General features: G+C 44.7%; 2 protein-coding genes across 4 annotated transcripts in view; one reads left to right on the top strand and one right to left on the bottom strand.

Annotated features, from left to right (window-relative positions):
- LOC135903032 (uncharacterized) overlaps positions 1–17626 on the top strand; it is a 25456-nt gene extending 7830 nt beyond the window's left edge. The window contains exons 4-5 of the mRNA XM_065433405.2: positions 11201–11392; positions 17319–17626. Coding sequence (XP_065289477.1) covers positions 11201–11392; positions 17319–17338 — 212 coding nt within the window. The 3' untranslated portion in view covers positions 17339–17626. The remainder of the gene's footprint in view (positions 1–11200; positions 11393–17318) is intronic.
- LOC135903043 (uncharacterized) overlaps positions 17240–20497 on the bottom strand; it is a 16024-nt gene continuing 12766 nt past the window's right edge. For all 3 annotated transcript variants that reach the window (XM_065433424.1, XM_065433415.2, XM_065433428.1), the window contains exon 6: positions 17240–18757. In XM_065433424.1, coding sequence (XP_065289496.1) covers positions 18581–18757 — 177 coding nt within the window. In that variant the 3' untranslated portion in view covers positions 17240–18580. The remainder of the gene's footprint in view (positions 18758–20497) is intronic.

Here is a 20497-nt window from a genome sequence, read left to right as displayed (position 1 = left end):
AACAATGTCGATTGATCAAGTATAATACAAAATAAGTAAATAAAAGTTCGGCAGGTGTTACACTTTTGCAACACAATAAGTCGAAAGCCTGCTGCACATTTGGTAATGCACGAAGTTATTACAATCGGGGTTAGAGTTCTTTGTAAGAAATATTGGTAATGCATTAAGTTATACAATCAGGGCTACACTTCCTGCAAGACATAACGAGCCGCGACAGGAAGTACACGTGTGGCACCAAGGCGAGCTTCTCACTAACGCGCAGCGGCACTCGTTTCTTCCGCAGCGGCGCGCTTGCGCGGCCGTGCTCGCGAGCTGCAAGAGCGTGCACAGTCCTTCATCGCTCGCCGCCGACAACCGCCGACCATCGCCGCCGCCGCTCCGACTGTTACGTCAGTGCGCAGAGTGCCCGCGCCCACTCTTCTGGGAGACAAAATCTGGCCTGACAGCAATTACTAAGCTTAAAATTCTGCAGACTGCGCACGTGCGGGATGAAAAATCATCGTACCGTTTGTAGACCTCGGAATGTCATCAACGCGCGCATTTTATAAACGCATGCCGTGGCGCCGGCTCCTCCTCACCCATCGCGTGCACCACGCAGTGACACACGCACTAGTCGGCGATATGGCTGCGACGTCACTGGTGCAATCAGGCACTCACTAGGCACACCTTTAGTACGCCGGAACCGTGGAGCAGCCGTAGCCTCGGGGAAGCGTGATCGTCTGGCGCCCCGTGGGACCGCGTTCATTTACCACCCAGACCGAAATACGCGAAATTTTCATTTCAAATGCACTAATTTACTTTGATTACATGAAGCTCCCTGAGAAATGTGACTTCAATCCGAGAAATTTTTTGACGTGTTTTTACTCTTGCGGTGTCGGCCATTTCTCGTCACGACGCAGTTTCGCCAAGGTCACCGCCAACGTAGACCCCTAGGACTTTCGCGTTAAAAAGAAAGGGTCGTCCAAGTGTCGACGCCAAAGACAAGGTCGATGTCTGAGCCTTTACTCCAGACATGGATACATAGGCACAGTCGACCGATTCTTTAACCGTACCGCGCGAGCGTCGACTGGCCTAACTTAGAAGGCCAGCGCCCTCTAACGGCGCGAAGCGACTAGATCAGCAACAGTAGCGCATGCGCGTCAAGTTCACTCGAAGGGCGAGTTTCGTCTGCTAGGCTTTTCCTACCAGCACGACACAGCCCTTGGCACGTTTAATTGGACGCAAGCTTCTAAGCTTATTGGAGGTGGTGGAAGCGTGTGTCCCTGGCTTGCGTCCTCTTTTTTTTCTTTTTCTTTAGCATGTGCTGCTGGTGCGCGTGCACAGAATAATAACTATATCGCCTTTTTTTTGCGCGCTTTGTTCTTTATCTTACGGTGCATGTGGACTACAGCTGTGTTTGTTATAAATACGACGCGTCCGAGTTCACGCGCACTCAATGGCTCCGATAAGCAGGGAAGCTTCGACTGTAATAATCGCAACAGAGGCGGTGTCGTGCCTGACCGAAGAGCCTAGCAGACGAAACTTGCGCTTCGCATGAAGTCGGTGCGCATGCGCTACTCTTGCTCATCTTGTTGCTTCGCGCCGTTAGAAGGCGCTGACCGGCCGGCCAGTCGCCGTTCGTGCGGTATTGTTGAAGACTCGGTTGGCTATACATAACTGAGAAGAGAGTAAAAAACAAAACAAAACAAAAAACACGCTAAGTCGCGGCTTGACGGTGCTCCCTTACCCCATGTGTGCATCGGTACAACGATACGCACAAAAACTGACCGCACAGGCCAAAGCTTCTAAAGGAAAGACTCAACGTATAGAAGAACATGCGGTGCAGCATAAAATTAACCATACAACGAATACAATAACATATCATTGCAGACATTCAATACAAATGAGAGGGAAATAGTGGCAGCGTAATGCACAGAAAAAAATTAACGAGAAATGTTTCGGAGAGAATTGTAAGAAATTTGATGGATCGAGGTGTAAAATATGCCAAACTTGTTTAGTAAAGAATCTAAAGTATATTTTAGAGTTTGAAAGCAGTAATTTGTACGTGGGTGAGACACATAGCAGTATTCATGGTGTCATGTAGGGTAGTAGTGAATGTTGTTGTCGTGGTGAGCAACTTCGGATAAGAATAATATACCGTGTTCAATATGTAAATCGTGTAGCTGTAAAAGACGGTAATGGCACATGCTCGAAAAGCGCACGATGCGATAGGCGCTAAACAGTTATTAAGGTTGCGTTCTGTAAGGCACAGCAAGAATTGCTCTAAGCATATTCTTCTGCATAACTGGGAGCTTCATGATATTTGCCTGTGTTGTTGTGAAGCACACCGAAATTGCACTATTTGAATTGTGATTAAAATAGTGCGTAGTACAACGTAAGCTTTCCTTTCACAGGCGGTAAATGCTGAACATTTCTCATGATTCCAATTCTGCGGGCACGTTTACCTTGCATATGCTCTGTGTGATCATCCCATATGATGAAGTTATTGAAATGTACTCCCAGCGTTTGGACTGCGCTTGTGATTTTTATGGCATTTTCTCCGAAGGTAAGAGTAGTGCTGACAGAAAGAGATTGATTTTTAGCTCTAAAAAATCTGGCTTTACCTTTGTTCGAGTTTATAAGGAGAGAATAATTAACATACCAAGAGTGCAACTTATCTAAGATGTTTTTCGCTGTTTGACCAAATCATTCACCTTAGTAAAAATAAGCCCGTGTCGTCTGCATATATAATATATTGAATATCAGTAACTATTTCTATTAAACTATTAATATAGATAGTGAATAGCAAAGAACCATGCAGGCTACCTTGAGGGACGCCGTGTTTAATATATCACAGGACGAGTGATAGTCGCTAATAACCACATATTGAACATGATTGCACAAGTTATATTAAATAAAAATGGCTGTGGCTTAGCTAAGGTTAAGCCCAGGATGCGAAGCATACTAGCCTTTATTTTAGTTGTTGAACCACTGTTTAGCCTGGTGTACTGCTGTTGCTTAGCTATATTTGGTTCGGCTAGACGAAGAAACAACTCATGCGTTACTCTGCTTCGCCTTCAAGAGTGGAACGCGACAGCGTTCCCGTCGACCCGCCAAGGGGTGTAAGACAATGAATGGGCTACGGCGCAGCGACTACGCGCCCCGCATTGGACGCGGTGAGCGTCGAGCAACGCCGCGTTCGGCGCGGCAACACCGCGCCGAACGCGGCGCTGTGTTCACTAGAGGCGCTTTTGTACCGCTTTGAAGCATCGTACTCGTGGCTCAGTGGGTCGCGTCTTGGCTACCGAGGTGGAAGGACGTGCTACCATGTGCTCCGAAGGAGCGGTCTCAGCGGCCCATTTTGGCCGCGGAAACAGGAATGTTGTTGAAGACAGCCAGGATTACCAAGTGATGCTGCCCCAACTGCCGAAAGGTCGGATTGTTTTTAATATTGTTTTTTTGCATGGCGATATCCGTGCTCGGCCGTACAGAGTTGAGGACTACCGTGACGCCCTGGACAGCTTGAAAGTGCTCCCCGAGGTTGTCGCCTTGGGAGCTTTCCAAATGAACCACGTGTGGGCCGTAACAATGAAAAGCTCAGAAGCCGTCAACAAACTGCTAACAGCTGCAACAATTACTGTCAAGGGCCGGCGATGCCTGGTGGTTGATCCCAACAACCAAGACCTACGTGTTAAGATGCACTGGGTCCTCCATAACGTCAGCGATGAAGATGTACGCGAGGCCTTAGCGCCGTACGGCGAAGTTACGGAAGTTTCACGAGAGCGCTGGCGCGCACAGGGCGTGACAGACAAGGGCTCCACTACGCGTCTGGTGAATCTCAAGTTGAAGCCTGGTGTTAAAAGTGATGATATCCCGCACCAGCTGCGTGTCGCCGGAGAGCCTGCTTTATTAGTGGTGCCTGGAAGGCCACCGCTTTGTTTGCGCTGCCACGGAAAAGGTCACGTTCGCAGAGAGTGCCGGGTGCCACGATGCTCGCGCTGCAAACGTTTCGGTCATGACGAAAGTCAGTGTGCGCCTACATACGCGAACGTCACAGGGCCCATAAGGAGTATTGACTCTTCTGAGCTCGTCATGGACGAGGCAGAAGCTGAGGAAACGGCGACAGTACAACACGCGAAGTTGGAACCACAACCAACGCCCCCGGCAACGGCCCCCGCCCCCTTGCAGCGAGCCGTTACTTCGGTGCCTAGCGAACAGCAGCCACTGCAAGAAAGGCAGCCTGACCTGTCAAAGGACGCGCTGCACCGGTCGAAAAAAGCCAAGGAAGGCTCAGCAACATCGACGGATCCCGACGCGCCGAGCGCAATGGAGACCGACGTGACTTCATCATCGAATAAGCGGGCGCACATCGAGACGGTGAAAAGCGACGACCCGGGTGGTGAACTGAATGCCGAGGAGCCGCCTGCGAAAGCGGCACCGGTACGACGCTCACCATTCAGGCCGAAGCCCAGCGTTCCCCCAGATAAACGCGAGGCGGACGCGGCGCCGAAGTAGGCGCTGGGGTCTGCACTTCACGGATGCCTGTACAACATGTCGCGCAAGCTTTTCAAGTGCACGGATGGCAATGGATTGTCACGCCGGCAACCGTCCGTCGAAGAAGGTTCAGCTGTGCCAGACATGACACTGCAAGGAATGGCCGTCTGCAATGATGCGAATGCTGTGCGGTCATGTACAGAGGTGAGCGCTGTGCGACCCGTTTGCTCCTCACATAATATGCACGGTGAAACTGAAAAGCCAATGCGAGTAGCCACACTGAATGTCAGGGGCTTAGCGGCCCGGAGAAGACAGTACCAAGTGAGCCGCCTGTTTTTGGAAAATGACTTAGATCTAGTCGCAGTGCAAGAAACTAAAATCGAGAGTGAGGATCAGACGGCCCGCATGGTGGAAACCTTTCGAACGCGCTACAATGTTTGTATTTGTCATGCTGTGGGCACATCTGGTGGTTGCGCGATATTCATTCGTAACAACATAGGCATCTCTGATGTGAGCATTGTTATCTCGGAAGCAGGACGCTTGCTTATTATAGACTTTTTATTTTCTGGTCACCCCTGGCGAGTGATCTGTGTTTATGCACCGAATAGCGCGACTAAGCGCGTAGCCTTTTTTGAAAGAATCGAGTCTTATCTGCAGTGTTCGAAACGTATTGTTATGCTTGGTGATTTCAATTGTGTGCTGATGGCAGAGGACAGAGCTAAAGTTGTACTTTGCCGCGACAAAAGTGCAAAGGTACTAGATGCACTAATCCAAGAGAATGATTTGGAGGACCTGGGCTGGTTGCTTTCAAATGGAAATCGACCCGTGTTCACACACTTCCAGCGTGGCAGCAGTGCGCGGCTCGATAGAGTGTACGCCACGGTTGACTTTGTGAGCATGTGCACTAAGTATGAGGTAAAACATGTCTCTTTTAGCGATCACAGTCTTGTAATGGTGACGGTTGGGGGCAAGAGAAAGAAAACGCAATTCAATTGGCAGTTATGGAAGTTTAATGTTAAATTACTGGGGGACGAGATATTTAACGAAAAAGTAAAGAAAAAAATAGAAAGCATGGCCGGCATTGCAGCAAAGTCGCGTGCGGCTGAATGGGACCAATTCAAGAACGACTTAAAATTGATAGCTATCGAAAGGGGAACACTGCTCCGTCATAAAGAAAGGGAAAAAATCGAGGAATTGCAATGCCAGCTTGATTTTATGATCAGCATGGAAGCCTCAAATCCCGGGATATACGGTAAAGACATCTGTGAAGTTAAGGGTGAGCTCGAGGCTATGGACGTCGAAAAGTATCGATCCGCCGTAATAAGGGCGCGAGCTGAGAAGATATGGTTGGGGGAAACTCCTAATAAGTGCGCATTGTGTGACGAAAGGAGATACGCAACACAAAATGAAATCAGAGAAATTACGTATCAGAACACTATTACCAGCGACATTGAAGAAATTGAACGTGCATTTGTCGAGCACTATGAGAACTTAATAGGTGTACAAAGAAGTGGGAGCATTCCGCTGAGACAGGATACCCTTGATTTAATGCCACGGTTAGATGGTGATACTCGAGCCATTTTGGAGAAACCCATTAGCGTAGACGAAATAAAACAGGCGATAACTGAACTACCGCTGGGGAAGACACCTGGGCCAGACGGCCTCGGTGCCGCATTCTACAAAGCTTATGCCGATGAACTAGCGCCCATTTTACACGCAGTCATCACGGAGGCGTACGAAACGAGAGAAATGCCGCTCTCTTTCCGTGCTGCTCACGTGGTGCTGATTCCTAAAACCGACGACCATGCTACGCTGCTATCTGTGGGCGCGTACCGTCCGATAACGCTCACGAACACCGACTACAAAGTTTATACGAAAGTGCTAGCAAAACGACTGCAGAGTGTCATCACATTTCTAGTCGGACCACACCAGACATGTGGCATAAAAGGTCGCTCTATCTCTACAAATGTGCATGTAGCCCGTAGTATTCTTGAGTGCTGTGACATTTTTGGCGGACGGGTCGCTATGTTGCAGCTGGACTTAGCAAAGGCATTTGACCGTGTGTCGCATGAAGCTCTTTTTTGTATCCTTGAACACGTTAACATAGGCACAGTTATACTCGATGGTCTAAAAATGATATACAATGACTGCATAGTAAACATCGTGCTGAATAAGACACTAACTGAGAACATTAAACTCAGATCATCAGTGAGGCAAGGTTGTCCATTGTCACCGCTGCTCTTTGCAATTTATTTAGAGCCTTTCTGTTTATCTCTAATAAGTAATGAAAAAATCAATGGTTATAAGCTTGAATCGTCCCATGTTAAAGTGCTTGCATATGCTGACGACGTCGCAATCTTTTGTACAGATCGCCAAAGTGTACTAGAGGCGATAAGCGGTGCTAAAAGATATTGCAGGCAAACCGGATGCGAGATCAACTGGAACAAGAGCATGGGATTTTGGCATGGAAGTTGGGACAACACACCGTCTGTCTTTGCGGAGTTACAATGGACCGTGTCTCCTCCGAAATATTTGGGGGTGCCGCTTGAGCACTACGAGAGTGCCGCGCAGTACTGGGAGGATGAGACGTCGCGCGTAAAAGAGAAAACCGGAGGATGGCAGGGTCGTGATTTGTCAATGTTTGCAAGGGCAACTGTTTGTAATTTGTTTTTAATTGCCAAAGTGTGGTATGTCCTCCAATTTTTGTCGATGACCCGTGTGAATGTACAGAAAATACACAGAGTCTTTGCTGTTTTTATCTGGGGTTCCACTTGGGAAAGGGTCAGCCGTACCAACTTGTTTCGTCCTGTTCGACATGGTGGTCTTGGATTGTCGCATTTGTTCTTACGACAGATTGTTTCTCGTTTTGTCTTCTTACGAGATCAAAGTGATTCATTCTTGCGTACGATGATCCAGATCCGTTTGAAAAGCGTTTTGCCTGAATTTATTGTGTCTAGTGCACAGCCTGTACACTACCGGCTTAAAGGCTACTTGCGAGAGGTAGTCGACTCCCTTCGAATATTAAAAGCTCGGTTTTCCCTTCAGTACCTGAGCACAGTAACAAGAAAGAAACTTTACAAGGATTTAGTTGACGTTATGATGCCAGTGCCATTGTACCGAATGAAATACTATGGAGGCCCAGGACAAGATGTTTTAAAAAGAGTTAAAAAGATGCCAGTGAGAGCAAGCGTAAAGTCGTTCTTCTTTAAATTGCATACATCTACCCTTCCGGTCAAAACATGGATAGCCGACAAAGGAATATCTGTACCATGGACGACCAACTGTGCGCTATGTAACAAGCCGGAGACCATTGAGCACGCTTTTATTGAGTGCTGGGATGCAATTTTTTATTGGGATGTCTTGCAAAGAACTCCTAAAAAGGAACTGCCGATAACAGCACAGGGTATACGTTTCCTGCCGGTAGACAGCCATCAGGGCTTTCCGTATGACATGATAATGCTCCTGGGCCTCCATAGTCTTTGGAAGACACGGATGGCGGTAACGCACGCCGATGTGAATGCGCGCCCAGCGCGAGAAAATTTTGTTGAAAGCATTATTTTCATACGTGAGATATATCGTGTACAGGCAGATCCGCCTGACTGGTTGGGTAATCTTGATGAATTAGTGAATTTCAAGAAATTTTAGCTTGTCACGTTGGTCCAAGTAGTCCAACGTGTTTTTATGTATGTCATTTTGTGAATAAAGAAAAAAAAATACTCGTGGCTCAGTGGTAGCGTCTCCGTCTCACACTCCGGAGACCCTGGTTCGATTCCCACCCAGCCCATCTTGCAAGAGTTGCAAACATCTTGCAAACAAGCGCAGCTGCTTATATACCGTTCGAGCCCCGTTTCTCCTCTGTCGTGACGTCACGGTGTCACGTGGTATGGCATGGGGTCAAAGGTCATTGAAGGCGACACCGCCGCGTCTGAGGAGCTGGGTTGAGCTCTCGTAATATGCTTCGCATAATAAGGAAATACCTTATGCACCATAACCTGGAAGTTTTGAAAGAGGGGTTTTTGCGGTTGATTCTGTCAAATGATTTCGAGAAATATATAAGTATTCCAAGAATAATTATTTTTCTTTCAATATTATTACGAATAATTTATTTTGGTTTGAGCAATGTAAGTGGTGGCTGAAATGGTGATTCAAATGATTTAATGATAAAATCTTGATTATATACTTCTTTATTCTGTCTATTTCGGTCTTTCTTTTATGCTCAATAATCTCTCATTTCGTATCTTATTCATATCGTATTTCACGCACAATTACGTCGACCTTGTCTTCTCGGGCGCCGACTCTTGGTTGTGTCTTTCTTTTTTTGGACAATATGCCAGGTGAGTCGATGTGGGAGATAGTGCAGTCTATGGTGCAGTCGGATAATTTTCGATGATAATGACGCTAATTATGTTCGTACCATTCATGTTACTTACTCTACGACTAGTTCTCGCGTCTTGTGGGCAATGCCGAAGCCACCTTCCATACACAACTTCCTCGCGCAAATGCTTCTTAGTTCAAGCGAGCTCATTCCATTTTCCAAAAATGTGCCACTCAACGACTTTGCCTCAGGATGTCTATATCTGCGGTGGTGCACCCTTTACAGGGGTATAGTAGAATATTTGGCAATTTTTGATTATGTTGACACTTATCACGTCCGTACCGTTAACTTCACCAACTCTACAATGGATGCTTGCTTTTTGTCTGGTTGAAACATACATTATGCAACCTTTTGGAACTCCAGAAGGCTCTCTGGAGGCCCCAAAGAATTTTTTTCTAGATGTTATAAGATACCCAGATACCAGATACGCTAAACCCGTTTGATGTGAAGTAAGACCTTTTGTTCGAAACACATAGGGACATGCAGTGCTAATACACAGATGCAATAACAGTTTCTGTGGGAACGCTTATTAAGGCTCTCAGAGTACATTGCTCTTATGACACGTTACCCCGTGGTCCAAGCAAGATGTGCTTTCCGCAGTTCCAAAAGGCGTTGGCACTTGTGGGAAGGAGTAAGATGCTAACGAGAGAACTGCGGGAAGCATACCTTGCATGTTCACTAACTGCGAAAAACCTTACCTGAGAGAGCTTTTAATTTCTTGAGGCAAAATGCAGAACTTTTGTTGGCTGATAGAACGAATGTGCGTGTCTGCATATATAGCGCATATCAGAAGGTTATCGTCCACGCTCGTAGTCTAAACGTACTCATTTACTTTTTTATGGGCATTCTTTCTTTCTATTTTCATCAGGCAACGGGGAAGGGGGGGGGAGGTTAGGCTCTCGGCGCAGTATTGTAAGCATGATGTCTATATAGAATAATTAAATCAATTTGCGCATCAGAAGCCATGTCGAGAAAAAATAAATAAAATAAAAGAAACAGAGAGAGAGAGAGAGAGAAAAAAAAATGGAGCGATTAAAGGACCATATACAGCCAAATCTTTATTTGCAGGTCGTATGCTGTAATGAGTAAGTCAATGTCTGATAATCTAAGAACTAAACCGTACATGCTCTAACGTGACGAATAATGAATGCTAGCGACATTAATTATAATAAGATTTAACGTCACTTCGAAACGTGCACACGAAACCATAAGAAGCGAGTGCCGCATCGCGGTGGTCGAAATTGACGAGACACGTAGTCTCGCACTTAAAAAGTTCACCGACGATTACGATACTACCTGATGCAAAATTTGAGCACAGCTCTGTCGGTGTTTTAAATTCGCGGTATATTGAGGCAAAGAATTTGAGGGAGGCATTCACGCATCTGCTGTTACAGACCACTTTTTATTTTCCACACATTACCTTCCTTCAAGACACACCCCTCTCCCTGTTCTTGATTGCATGGCCGCTGGTTTATACAGCGGCCGTGTTGATGGTCATGGAGGAAGCCTTGTGGTTGGAGAAATGGACGGATGTATGTTCGGCGGCGGCACGTAACTTCTGCTTCGGCGGCGCACACCTCTATATATGAGCAGCATATGAGCAGGGAATTAGAGGCCAAATTTCCGAGCAGACTCTTGAACACGGCTTGTTTGATTGCCATTCCTATGGAGCACAAAGACGATCGCTTGCGACTGCACTAGCTCCTGTAATCATGAAGCATTGTCGGAACGGACTGTTTTGAAATGCAGACCATAAGAGCTATCGCAGCAGAGGGCGACCAAGCCACTGCTGCCATTTTTAAGGATTGAAAAACCTTCAAAAAGCGTCTTTACCTCTAATGGTGCTCAATGTGCCGCACGTGATTCTGTGATGTGGTAGTAGAGCAACTGTAAACGTGCCATGATCTGCTCTTTGCCTATCTTTCTTTACATACTTTCTTCTCATATCGCGGCACCCCCATTCCTCTGTTCCGAGTTTCTGCTCCTGTTAACTTCCCTGCCTTTCTACTTTCCTTGTCTCTGTCTCGGTTCGTATGATTCCCTCAGAGTTTATAAAAACATCTTGCAGCTTGGCAAAACGAGAGGGTTCGAAGTACGTCTGGGTCAACGTTAACTTGAACTAGTAACGTCGGACTGGGTGGCTGCAGTTCATTGGGGCTTTAAGATTGCTGTTCGCAATAATTTATATTTAAGGGAGTAAAATAGGCTCTGGAGACTTGCATGCATTCGCTCGTGCTTCAAAGCGCTACCTCTTGCAATATGTTGCGCGCGCCTAACAGACACATTTGAAGCTCTTTTAACGCTTTCCTCCTGAGCGTCCTTAGCATTCTCTGTCTCCTCTGCCCGGAACAGTTCCCAAGCAAAGCTCGCACCGCAAGCCCGAGCTGTGCACGCTGAAACCCGACCGTGGCCGCCGCTGGCCGTGCTCCCAGCGCTGGTACTACAACACGGAGGAGAACGCCTGCAGCACGTTCACCTTCTGCGGCCAAAAAGGAAACAGAAACAACTTCCTCACGAACGAGACCTGCTACGAGGAGTGCCACGGTGAGACGAGCGTAAGAGTCGCATGCGTATTAGCTATATAGGCACCTTGCACAAATCCACAGGGCGCTCTGACGCGTTCAGTTAACTCCCACAAGCATCGCCGACACCGGCCGCTATAGGGCCGCGAAGAAAATGAGACCGCACTCTCACTAAACGACAAAGCCACGCTTCATTTCTCCTCTGAGCGTTAAGCACCTGCCTTTGCCGAACTCAAGCGCGGCAGTGTCTGCGCTCTCAATCTCGATCGCGCACGTGCCCTGACAGGTGGAGCATGCGCACTTTGACGCTTTTTGATCTCGGACGCGTCTTGACTGCTGATAGCCGACTGGAGTGGTGCACGGAGAATGTGCGTCGCGCTCCTCCCAGTTTGTTCTCAGCACTCGCTAGGTGATGTGTAGAGGCGTTGCTGCCATTATGAAAGGCTTCAGTGCAAAGTGCCCATACCATCTTGTCGTCTGTGTTGTTGCAGCGAGCCGGAGTTTATTTGTAGCGTAAGAGAATGAATCATCAGCAGTGCATTAGGAGGTCTCAAATCAGAACTGTCCGGGGGACCTCCTGTTTACAATGCAAACAAGATAATGGTATAAACAGCAACAGGATACATCCAACAAGCGATTACACACAGCAGATTGTTATATAAATACAAAATGACAAGATAAAACAATAAAATAAATAACTGTGCTCATAGAAAAAGTTATTTCAATGTGACATAAAGACAGATTATCAAGATCGTTTATCGATAATTTATAACAATACAACACGAAAGTACTTGTTTAAAATCAATGGAAGCAGTAAGAGTGAAGAAACTTATACATAGTAGAAATTCCTACGAAAATACTAGAAAACACGCGTCCTCAGGAAAGAAAAACTATAAAAGTAAATCGGCAAAAAATAAGAATACTGAAAGAAGAGAAAGCTCACAGAGAAAAAAGCTCTTCTAACAATATTATTCTTAATTTGCGTTTAGATGAGTACAAAGGAGCGGTAATCTTAATGTCTGCATTCCGAACAGTTATACCAGCGAATCTGAGGGTAAACTTTCGATAATTTGATGTGATTTTGGGTAAAAGGAGGTTATTCTGTTCAAAAAACCTAGAGTTGTGTGAATTAACGATGTGAAACAAAGAAATGACATCCGTAGGTATGTCACAATGAATGAAGGGAAGCACGAGAAGTGATAACTTATACTGAAATAAGTACCGAAGGGGTCGTATACGACGAAGTTCGTAAATAGACAGGGAATGGCAGCGCAGCGATCTAAATCACGAGTTTCATTGCTTCGTTTTGAAGGCGGTCTAAAGGCTTGAGCTGAGTAGGATATGTGTTTTCCCATGTAGACAAACATCATGTTAAATGGTTACCTATATATGCATAATGTAACAAAGTAAGCATACGTGGCGCTAAGTATGCACGTATTTTGATGAGAACATGAATACCAAATGACCCTTTGTGCAGTAATGAATCGACGTGACAGAGGTATTTCAGGTGTTTGTCAAGGATAACACCAAGAAACCTCGCTTTTTCAGATATTGATAGTCCATATTTATACAAATAATATTTTTGGGGGTTTAATATTGGTGTTTGTGGACTATCGAACAGGGCAAACGTTGTTTTAACAGGATTTATACGTAACAAGTACATCACGCGTGGAGTTGGAGAGGTCAGTATTGAGCGTAGCTTGCAGAGTGGTTAATGTGTGCTGGGATGAGTATAATGTGGTGTCGTCGGCATATAATGGGCAGTGTGAATCGATCAGCACATCAGGTAAGTAAGTCATTTATGAATAATAGGAAAAGCAATAGACCTCGGATGGAATCCTGAGGAACACCACTGATAATTACTTTATTGGTATAGCAATGATCATTTCCACAGACTGCTATGGAACGATTAGAGAAGTTGCAACGGGAAAGTTCGAGATGTGGACCAGCAATACCAAGCTTATCTAATAAAATGTAATGATGTAGTGTGTGAAACATCTCTGTAAGATTGATAAATATAGCCGTTACAATCAGTCCCCGATCAATGGCTTGCTTGATTTTGTCAGTCAATTGAACTAGCGCTCATTCAGTTGAATAGCCATGTCTGAACCAGAATTGCAGGGACTGATAAGCCTAAACTTATCTAAGTAGTTAATGAGGAGAGTATAGACAGGTTTTTCAAGAACCTTGCCAAAAATGGCAATATACAAATGGGACGGTAATTGTTAATTTTTCACGATTGCCTTTTTTGAAGACAGGAATTATTTTACCTGCTTTGAGTTAGGAAATACCCCAGCACGGAACATCTTGTTAATAATATCAGTAAGGACAGGTGAGATGCCAGCAGAAACAAGCTTCATATAAGCTGGTCTAATAGAATCAAGGCCATGTCCAGTTGATTTTAAGAGGAAGCTTTAGCTCGGGTGCTCCTATCTAAATACATGTAAAAAGAGAATTCGTTTTTCTCGGCAAGCACTGTACCAAAATTGACGCGGTTTGTTGCATTTAAAATAAAAATATAAAATCTAGTGACTGTTGGTTGCAAATTTTTTATTTAGATGGTCAATTTTTTATTAAAAATTTGCAAAAATTGAAAATTTTCAGGTAACGAAACTATCAAGTTTACAACACTCTAACTAAGCAAGGAAAAATGATATCACAATTCTGTGAATTGTGATATCAGTACATATACATATATATGTACTGATATATACATGATATGTACTGAGTACATATAAATCGGACAAAATTTATTTGTTGCACATGAATGTAAAAAAATTCAGTAACATGGAAATACAGCTTTTGCGCAACCCTTCTACACAACGTAACAAACTCACGTAAGATATATATTGACACACCAAATTTGTCCACTTTGAATGGTCTAATGGATGCCGTTTAAAGAACCAGGATATCTGTTCTTGATACAGAGCTAATCATTTATAAACTTCTTGCATCTAGTTTTTTAGAACATTCGAATTTTTGAAAATCTTATCACAATATTCAGTACCTAAATCGGAATTCCGCTTCCAGCAGTCACTAGAATTTAGCTTTCTCTCTCAAATGCAACAAATTTCATTGAAATTGGTCCAGGGGTTATCTCTTATAAGCGTTTTAGCATTTTACATGTATCTGAATAGGACGCGTCGGAGTTGGGCCCGAGCTAAAGCTTCCTCCTAAGGAAGAAATAACATTGTAGACTTCACGCCATGGAACAGGAGGAAGATAAAATGAGCATAAGCTACGCGAAATACTAGGCACTGCACTAGCTGGACGACCGTTACCAGAAGCAACAAAGTGTTCACTAAATGCGTTAGCAACATCAGTATCTATGGTGTATCCATGGTCATTGTGAATATTTTTTCTGATGCCGGAATCAGACTATTTCATATTAAGAAGCTGTCTAATTAGTTTCCAGTTACGTCTGGCATTGTTCCCGTTTGCAAATATTTTGTTTTCGTAGTAGCCTCGTTTTGCGCGCGTGAGAACAGCAGAAAGAATGTTTGAATATCTACGGAAGCGATTTTTCAAGTCTCTGTTAAAGTACTGTTATCTTACTTTTTGTGAAGATTATTTTTTCTTGTAATAGAAACCCGACATGGCATCTGTAATCGGAGGATTTCTTGGAGTAAAATACTAATGTGCGACTTGTGAATAAGTAGTACACTGATCAATGCATTTAATAATTCTGAAATGAAATATAGAATATATCTTCCCAGGACAACCTTCCATATATGCGCCATCCCAGTTTGTGGTATGAACCTGATGAATAAACTGTGTTTTGCTGAATGAAGATCAAACATAATTTTTAAAATTGCTAACTGTTTCTGAACCTAGGCAAAAAGAAGGGGGAGGGGGAATGATCAGGGATTTAATAACCTATTACTCCAGAAGAGCAATCAGAATCGGAATCGAATGAAAAAAAGATGTGATCAAACAGCGTGGAAGAGCCTGAAAGATCAGGCCTGCTTGGAGTCTGAATTAGGGAAATAAAGCCTTAGCTGAGTAGACAAGTTACGTAGTCAGAGCAAGGATGACAAGGATGACAGTTGAAACCGAGAATAATTAGTGTTTATGTCTCGCAAATTATTATATTTTTATTTTCATTCGATCGTTAACGCATGTAATATATCTTCTAGCTGTGAAAAGAATTCCGCATAAGAGGTTGACCATAAGCGATATAGCACCTACTATTGTACAGCTATTATTTATGGCAGATAATTGCGGTCCAACTCGAGCCAGATGGATTCGCATAACAAGTCCAGAAAAGCAAAATGGTAACGTTGAACGTAGTGTAACGATGATCTGATGAAAACAGCCAATCCGCCGTTACGGTTGGAAGTACGATTATTCATTTCAGATTTGCAGGCAGGCTAGACCATGCAAATTGCAATCAGCTGACGTTAGCCAGGTCTCCGAGAAGCATATCCAGGAAAAGTTGTGGTCAAGGATAAAAATAAAGTTCAGTCGATAGTCATGGTGCTTGCGTAAACTATGAATGTTGCAGCGAAGGAAAGAGAACGCAGGTGATTTATCTTGCAACAAATATTTCTGTTGGTCGCAAGGAAACATAACACAAAAAAGGCAGAACAGCAACTGTGGTTAATAGAAAAATCGCTCGAGCGATCACTGAATGATCGCTAGATCCACCACACCAATGATGAGACGCGGCTCGTGTCTGATTTCTTAGCTTTAATGTCACAGTTGTAAGTCCAACAGTGCTTCCAACCTTTTCTTGAGCTCAATAGCCTGCGCAAAGAGTTTGTTATCAGGCGTGAGGTGATCACTGATGGAAATTGGCTTGTTGTTACTCGGAGAAGAAAAAAAAAATGCGATGGCTGATGCAGTCAGCGTGGCCTTTCATGCCTTGGCTGCAAACTCAGCGCGCTTAGCTCTTGAACAAATACGTGCAATAATGTTCGTGCCCTTTTTAGCAGAAACACGATGCACGGCGTCAATGTCGCATTCAATGATGGGTCAGCCAGTCCTATCACCAATGGCCTGCGCCACCACCAGGCAATTTTCGCCCTGCGTATCGCGGACGCCCTTCATCTCGACATTATTCAGATGACGGAACTGTTCCAGAGCTGAGAGAAGCTTCGACAACAGTTCATTTTCATCCTTCAGTGGTTTGTTCTCTTTAGTAAAAAAAAAGGTTTGTTCTCTTCCTGCTTGCAAGCAATGCTCCGCAGGTTGAGCCAGAGTATCATGTCTCATAAGAAAAGAGTTGCTTCATTTTCTACGGAAGGCGTCGTTATTTTTATTCATTTCAGGAGTTAGCGCATGGCATCTGGTACAGCACACACTTTTTGAATTCATTGCATAACCTAATTTTCATGACATAAGCAGGTCCCTGAACCGTTTCAGTATGTCTGTCGCTAGACCTAGGTATTTAGACGTTCACCATGGTTGAATGATTTTCTATATTTATGAACAACTATATTCTGTGTGATGGCCCGGAAATGGCCAAGCGTGTGTGGAATTTCATATGACAAATTATCCTCGTGAATGTTAATTCAGGAAGCCGGTAATCATATCCACGCAAGAAGGAAAAAAGCTTAAATTAATCCACGCACTACCATTCCCTTTGTATGCGTGTATGAACGCGTCCATACTCGTAGCAGACGCAGAAGCGTGTGCTGGAACCGAACGTAATACTGGTAGGTGTCACGGTACCGAATACAGTGGAGGATAAACGTGCATCCCTTGAATGCCACGTTAAGTGAGAGAGAGAGCGAGAGAGAGAGAGAGAGAGAGAGAGAGCGAATGATCACCCAGTCCGAGATTTCCGACACTGGTCCAAAACTTTACATTGGCGTTTTCCCGCTTGTATGACCATGGTCTGGCTATAAGGAAACTGACACAGACGGGGTGAATCAAGTATGTGCTTTATTTTTTTATTTATTCATGAAGTGTTACCATGATGTCTTTTTCCGAAATTTTCTTTTCAGATGGTAGTCATCGCACGTAGGTGGCAAGATGGACGCCATCTCACAGCAACGCTGCGGTCGCAAGTGTTGAGGATTCGACGCTAGGCGGAAGCTGTATTGTGTACAAGAACTATTGGCAAGAAATGGATGAAAAAAAACTTTTCTCGACGAATTACTTACTGTGCAAAACTTGAATGAAGCGAATCAGGTACGACAAGCGTATTTAGTATAATTATGATTTGTGCATGATTATAAATAAATGAGAAGACAGTGGGTGGGAAATGGGATGCCACCAGGGTGCATATTATTAAATTGTGGCTTGCCCTGAAGTGCCGTCGCAATTGTATGGGCAACCTGTACAGCTTGCTTACAAGGCACTAAGTAAGCAAAATGACTTGGTTGCCTCCTTGGCATGACGGCTTGAATTAATAAGAATCTTCAAATTTTGCGCTTTGGACTGGAACGTTGGAGTGTTGCGCAGCGAAGTTTTTAGCAAGCCTCGACAAAGGAAGTCAGGCCCTATGGTTCTAGTGTGATGAACTCCGCTGTGGTAATACAAAAGAAAATGGTTTAATATGAAGCTAGAATTGCCTGTGCTGGTCTTATATGCGAATTGCATCGAACCTGAACCTGCTCCTTCCAATTCGAATCATAGTCATCACCGTCATTTTTAATGTAAACTGCGGGACCAAAGCTGTTTACAGCGCCCTCCAATCATCGCTGTTTAGCTAAGTCGACTGTGATTCATACAGTGAATGTTCAACTTTCTGCGAGTTACGAGAGCACAGCACTGAGATCAAGTCGTGCGCTGGAGCGAAAAAAAAAGCAAATTTTTACATGGCGGTTTTGAGTAATCCTGATGGAATAACTGAGCATTGCAAGTGTTGACTGCCCACCACCAAATTAGCTGTGTGAAAAAAGAAAAAAAAAAAGCAAGCATTGACCGAGACCAATCTCACTGCTTCCAGGCTGAGGCGTCCACTGGTCGTACACCGTTGGTCACTCCAAACCTTAACCTTCCTGTGACCCTTCTGGTCTTTTATGAATGACTGATTAGCTTAGATTAAATGAAGTGTTGACAATCTGAATGTGGTGCTTCGCTCTGTGTTAATTACTCCCACTTAATACTAGCTGCTTAAGTTAATCCATCACAATGGCGTGTTACCAGTGCAGCGAGTAAGTCTGGTGATGCCAAGTTTGTGGGAAAAAAAAGGCACGCTTCGACGTTCGACGATGAACGTCGTGCCGGCCTGTAGACCACCGTCAGGGCCGAGCAGAACGTTTCACGGCGAGACTTTGCGGGCGCCTGGCCTCGGAGCACGCTCGAGGGCGTCGTTCAGAAACCGCAGCAAGCTGGACGGTAGCGTCCTCGCGGCCTGCCTGGACAGCGTCCAGAAGAGGACCCTGCCAACCTGGGAGCCCAGGCCACCGCCGGATCCCACTGGAGGTCCCTGCTGTACCTGCGTGCGTTGATCATGCCTCTTGTACGAACCGGTCTTCCAAGAAAATGAGGGTTTCTTTTTCGTTTAACAACATTTACCTCTGTTCTACAGCTTTTTGAATGCGTGAGCATTTGTATGCCTACCCAACGAGGAAACTCATCCGTACGTCCGTCCGTTTGTCACCTAACACGATCGCTTTCAAAATAGGGTCCGCAGCAGCGAGCGAATTGACCTTCGTGTTGCCTCTCGCTTAAATGCGAACTAAGCGGCGAGAACACAGCGCACACGAAGCCATCAGAATTCTGCGCACTCTGTCTTCAACGCAGATCGCTTTCAAGATACGGCCGACGCGGCCGCACTTCGCGCAGTCGCCGCCGGAGTACTGTTGATCACGGTTGGCAACGGCTTAGCGCAGACGGATAAGGTTAAAGAGCCGTAACGGCTTATAATGATCGGAACGTCATCAATTCACCTTGCGCCGCCGTCCGCAGCAGTTCGTGTCACTGCAGCTCTGCAGCTTTTACTGGCCTGATCAAGTTTCATAACATTGAGAATGACACAGGTCAGCGTGGAGACGAGGAAGGGGCACAATGCGTACGCGTACTTAGACAACTCCCAGATGAGTTCTTGCGTGATTTTTTGTACCTTTCTTCCACTTGTGCAGAATTTGCGCACATTGAGCAAAGTGTCTCACTGCTTTGCTCATCGATTCAAGCGCGTCGACATTGAGTGCGCGTCATTGTCATTGTGTGCACGTGCATGCTTGGATGTCCATTCCCTCTTGTAATTTATGTCTACTTACTTGACAACCACATGCTGTAGAAAAGCCGGCATCGAAAATTGCCAACTTTTTCAATGCAAATAAATAAATAAATAAATAAATAAATAAATAAATAAATAAGCTAGAGCAAACATATGCTTTTGAACTCAATTATTTGGTAGTCTTCAATCAATGAGTTAGTAGTTGAATCGGTCGCCTTAATTTTCGCGCGTAACGTATACAAAACAGCAAACATATGTCACGAAACAGCATTGCATGTTTGCTTTAAATATAAACTGTGGAGCTGAAATTCCTAACAATGCAGCAGTGGAGCTGTAGCATTATGGTGCTACGTAAAAAAAAAAAAGTGGAAACATGTGAGTAACAGGTAAATGTCGACGGCCACCAGAACGTCTTTGATGATATAAAAGCTGATATTTTTTCGAGATACTCACTGGTACATACGCGGATAAATTTAAGCGTGCTTCGCTTGACTCATTTGAGCCGCGTGATTTTAGTCGATTAATACGAGTATATTGATCACGGTTCAAGCAATCAAATAAACGAAAGTTTAACTGCAAGAGTTGCTATTAGGAGGATGTGCAAAACGTGAACAAGGTCATAGCAGGAGCCAACGTTTCGACAAGGGGACTTGTCTTTTTCAAGGCGACATATATGCTGAAAAAGTTGAAGGCAAGACAAGTCCACGTGTCGAAACGTTGGCTCCTTATTTTACCTTGTTCTCTTTTTGCCCATCTTCCTGAATTTCCATCTCCCGCCTTCACTTTGTTTTTTCCTGGATTGCTATTAGGAGGAGTTATATATTTACGCAGTGAAAATACGTTCGAGGTCCGCGCAACAGTATACGTTGAGTGAAGTGTGTTCTCGTGGCTAGTTGGCGCTATATACTGCGAGTTTAAACGGTGACAAAAAATCAATTATAGGGTTTTACGTGCCAAAACCACTTTCTGATTATGAGGCACGCCGTAGTGGGGGAA

This window comes from Dermacentor albipictus, chromosome 3 (genome assembly GCF_038994185.2).
Source record: "Dermacentor albipictus isolate Rhodes 1998 colony chromosome 3, USDA_Dalb.pri_finalv2, whole genome shotgun sequence".
Lineage (NCBI taxonomy): Eukaryota > Metazoa > Arthropoda > Arachnida > Ixodida > Ixodidae > Dermacentor > Dermacentor albipictus.
Note: the sequence above shows the minus strand (reverse complement) of the source record. Positions and strands in the feature narration are given on the sequence as shown.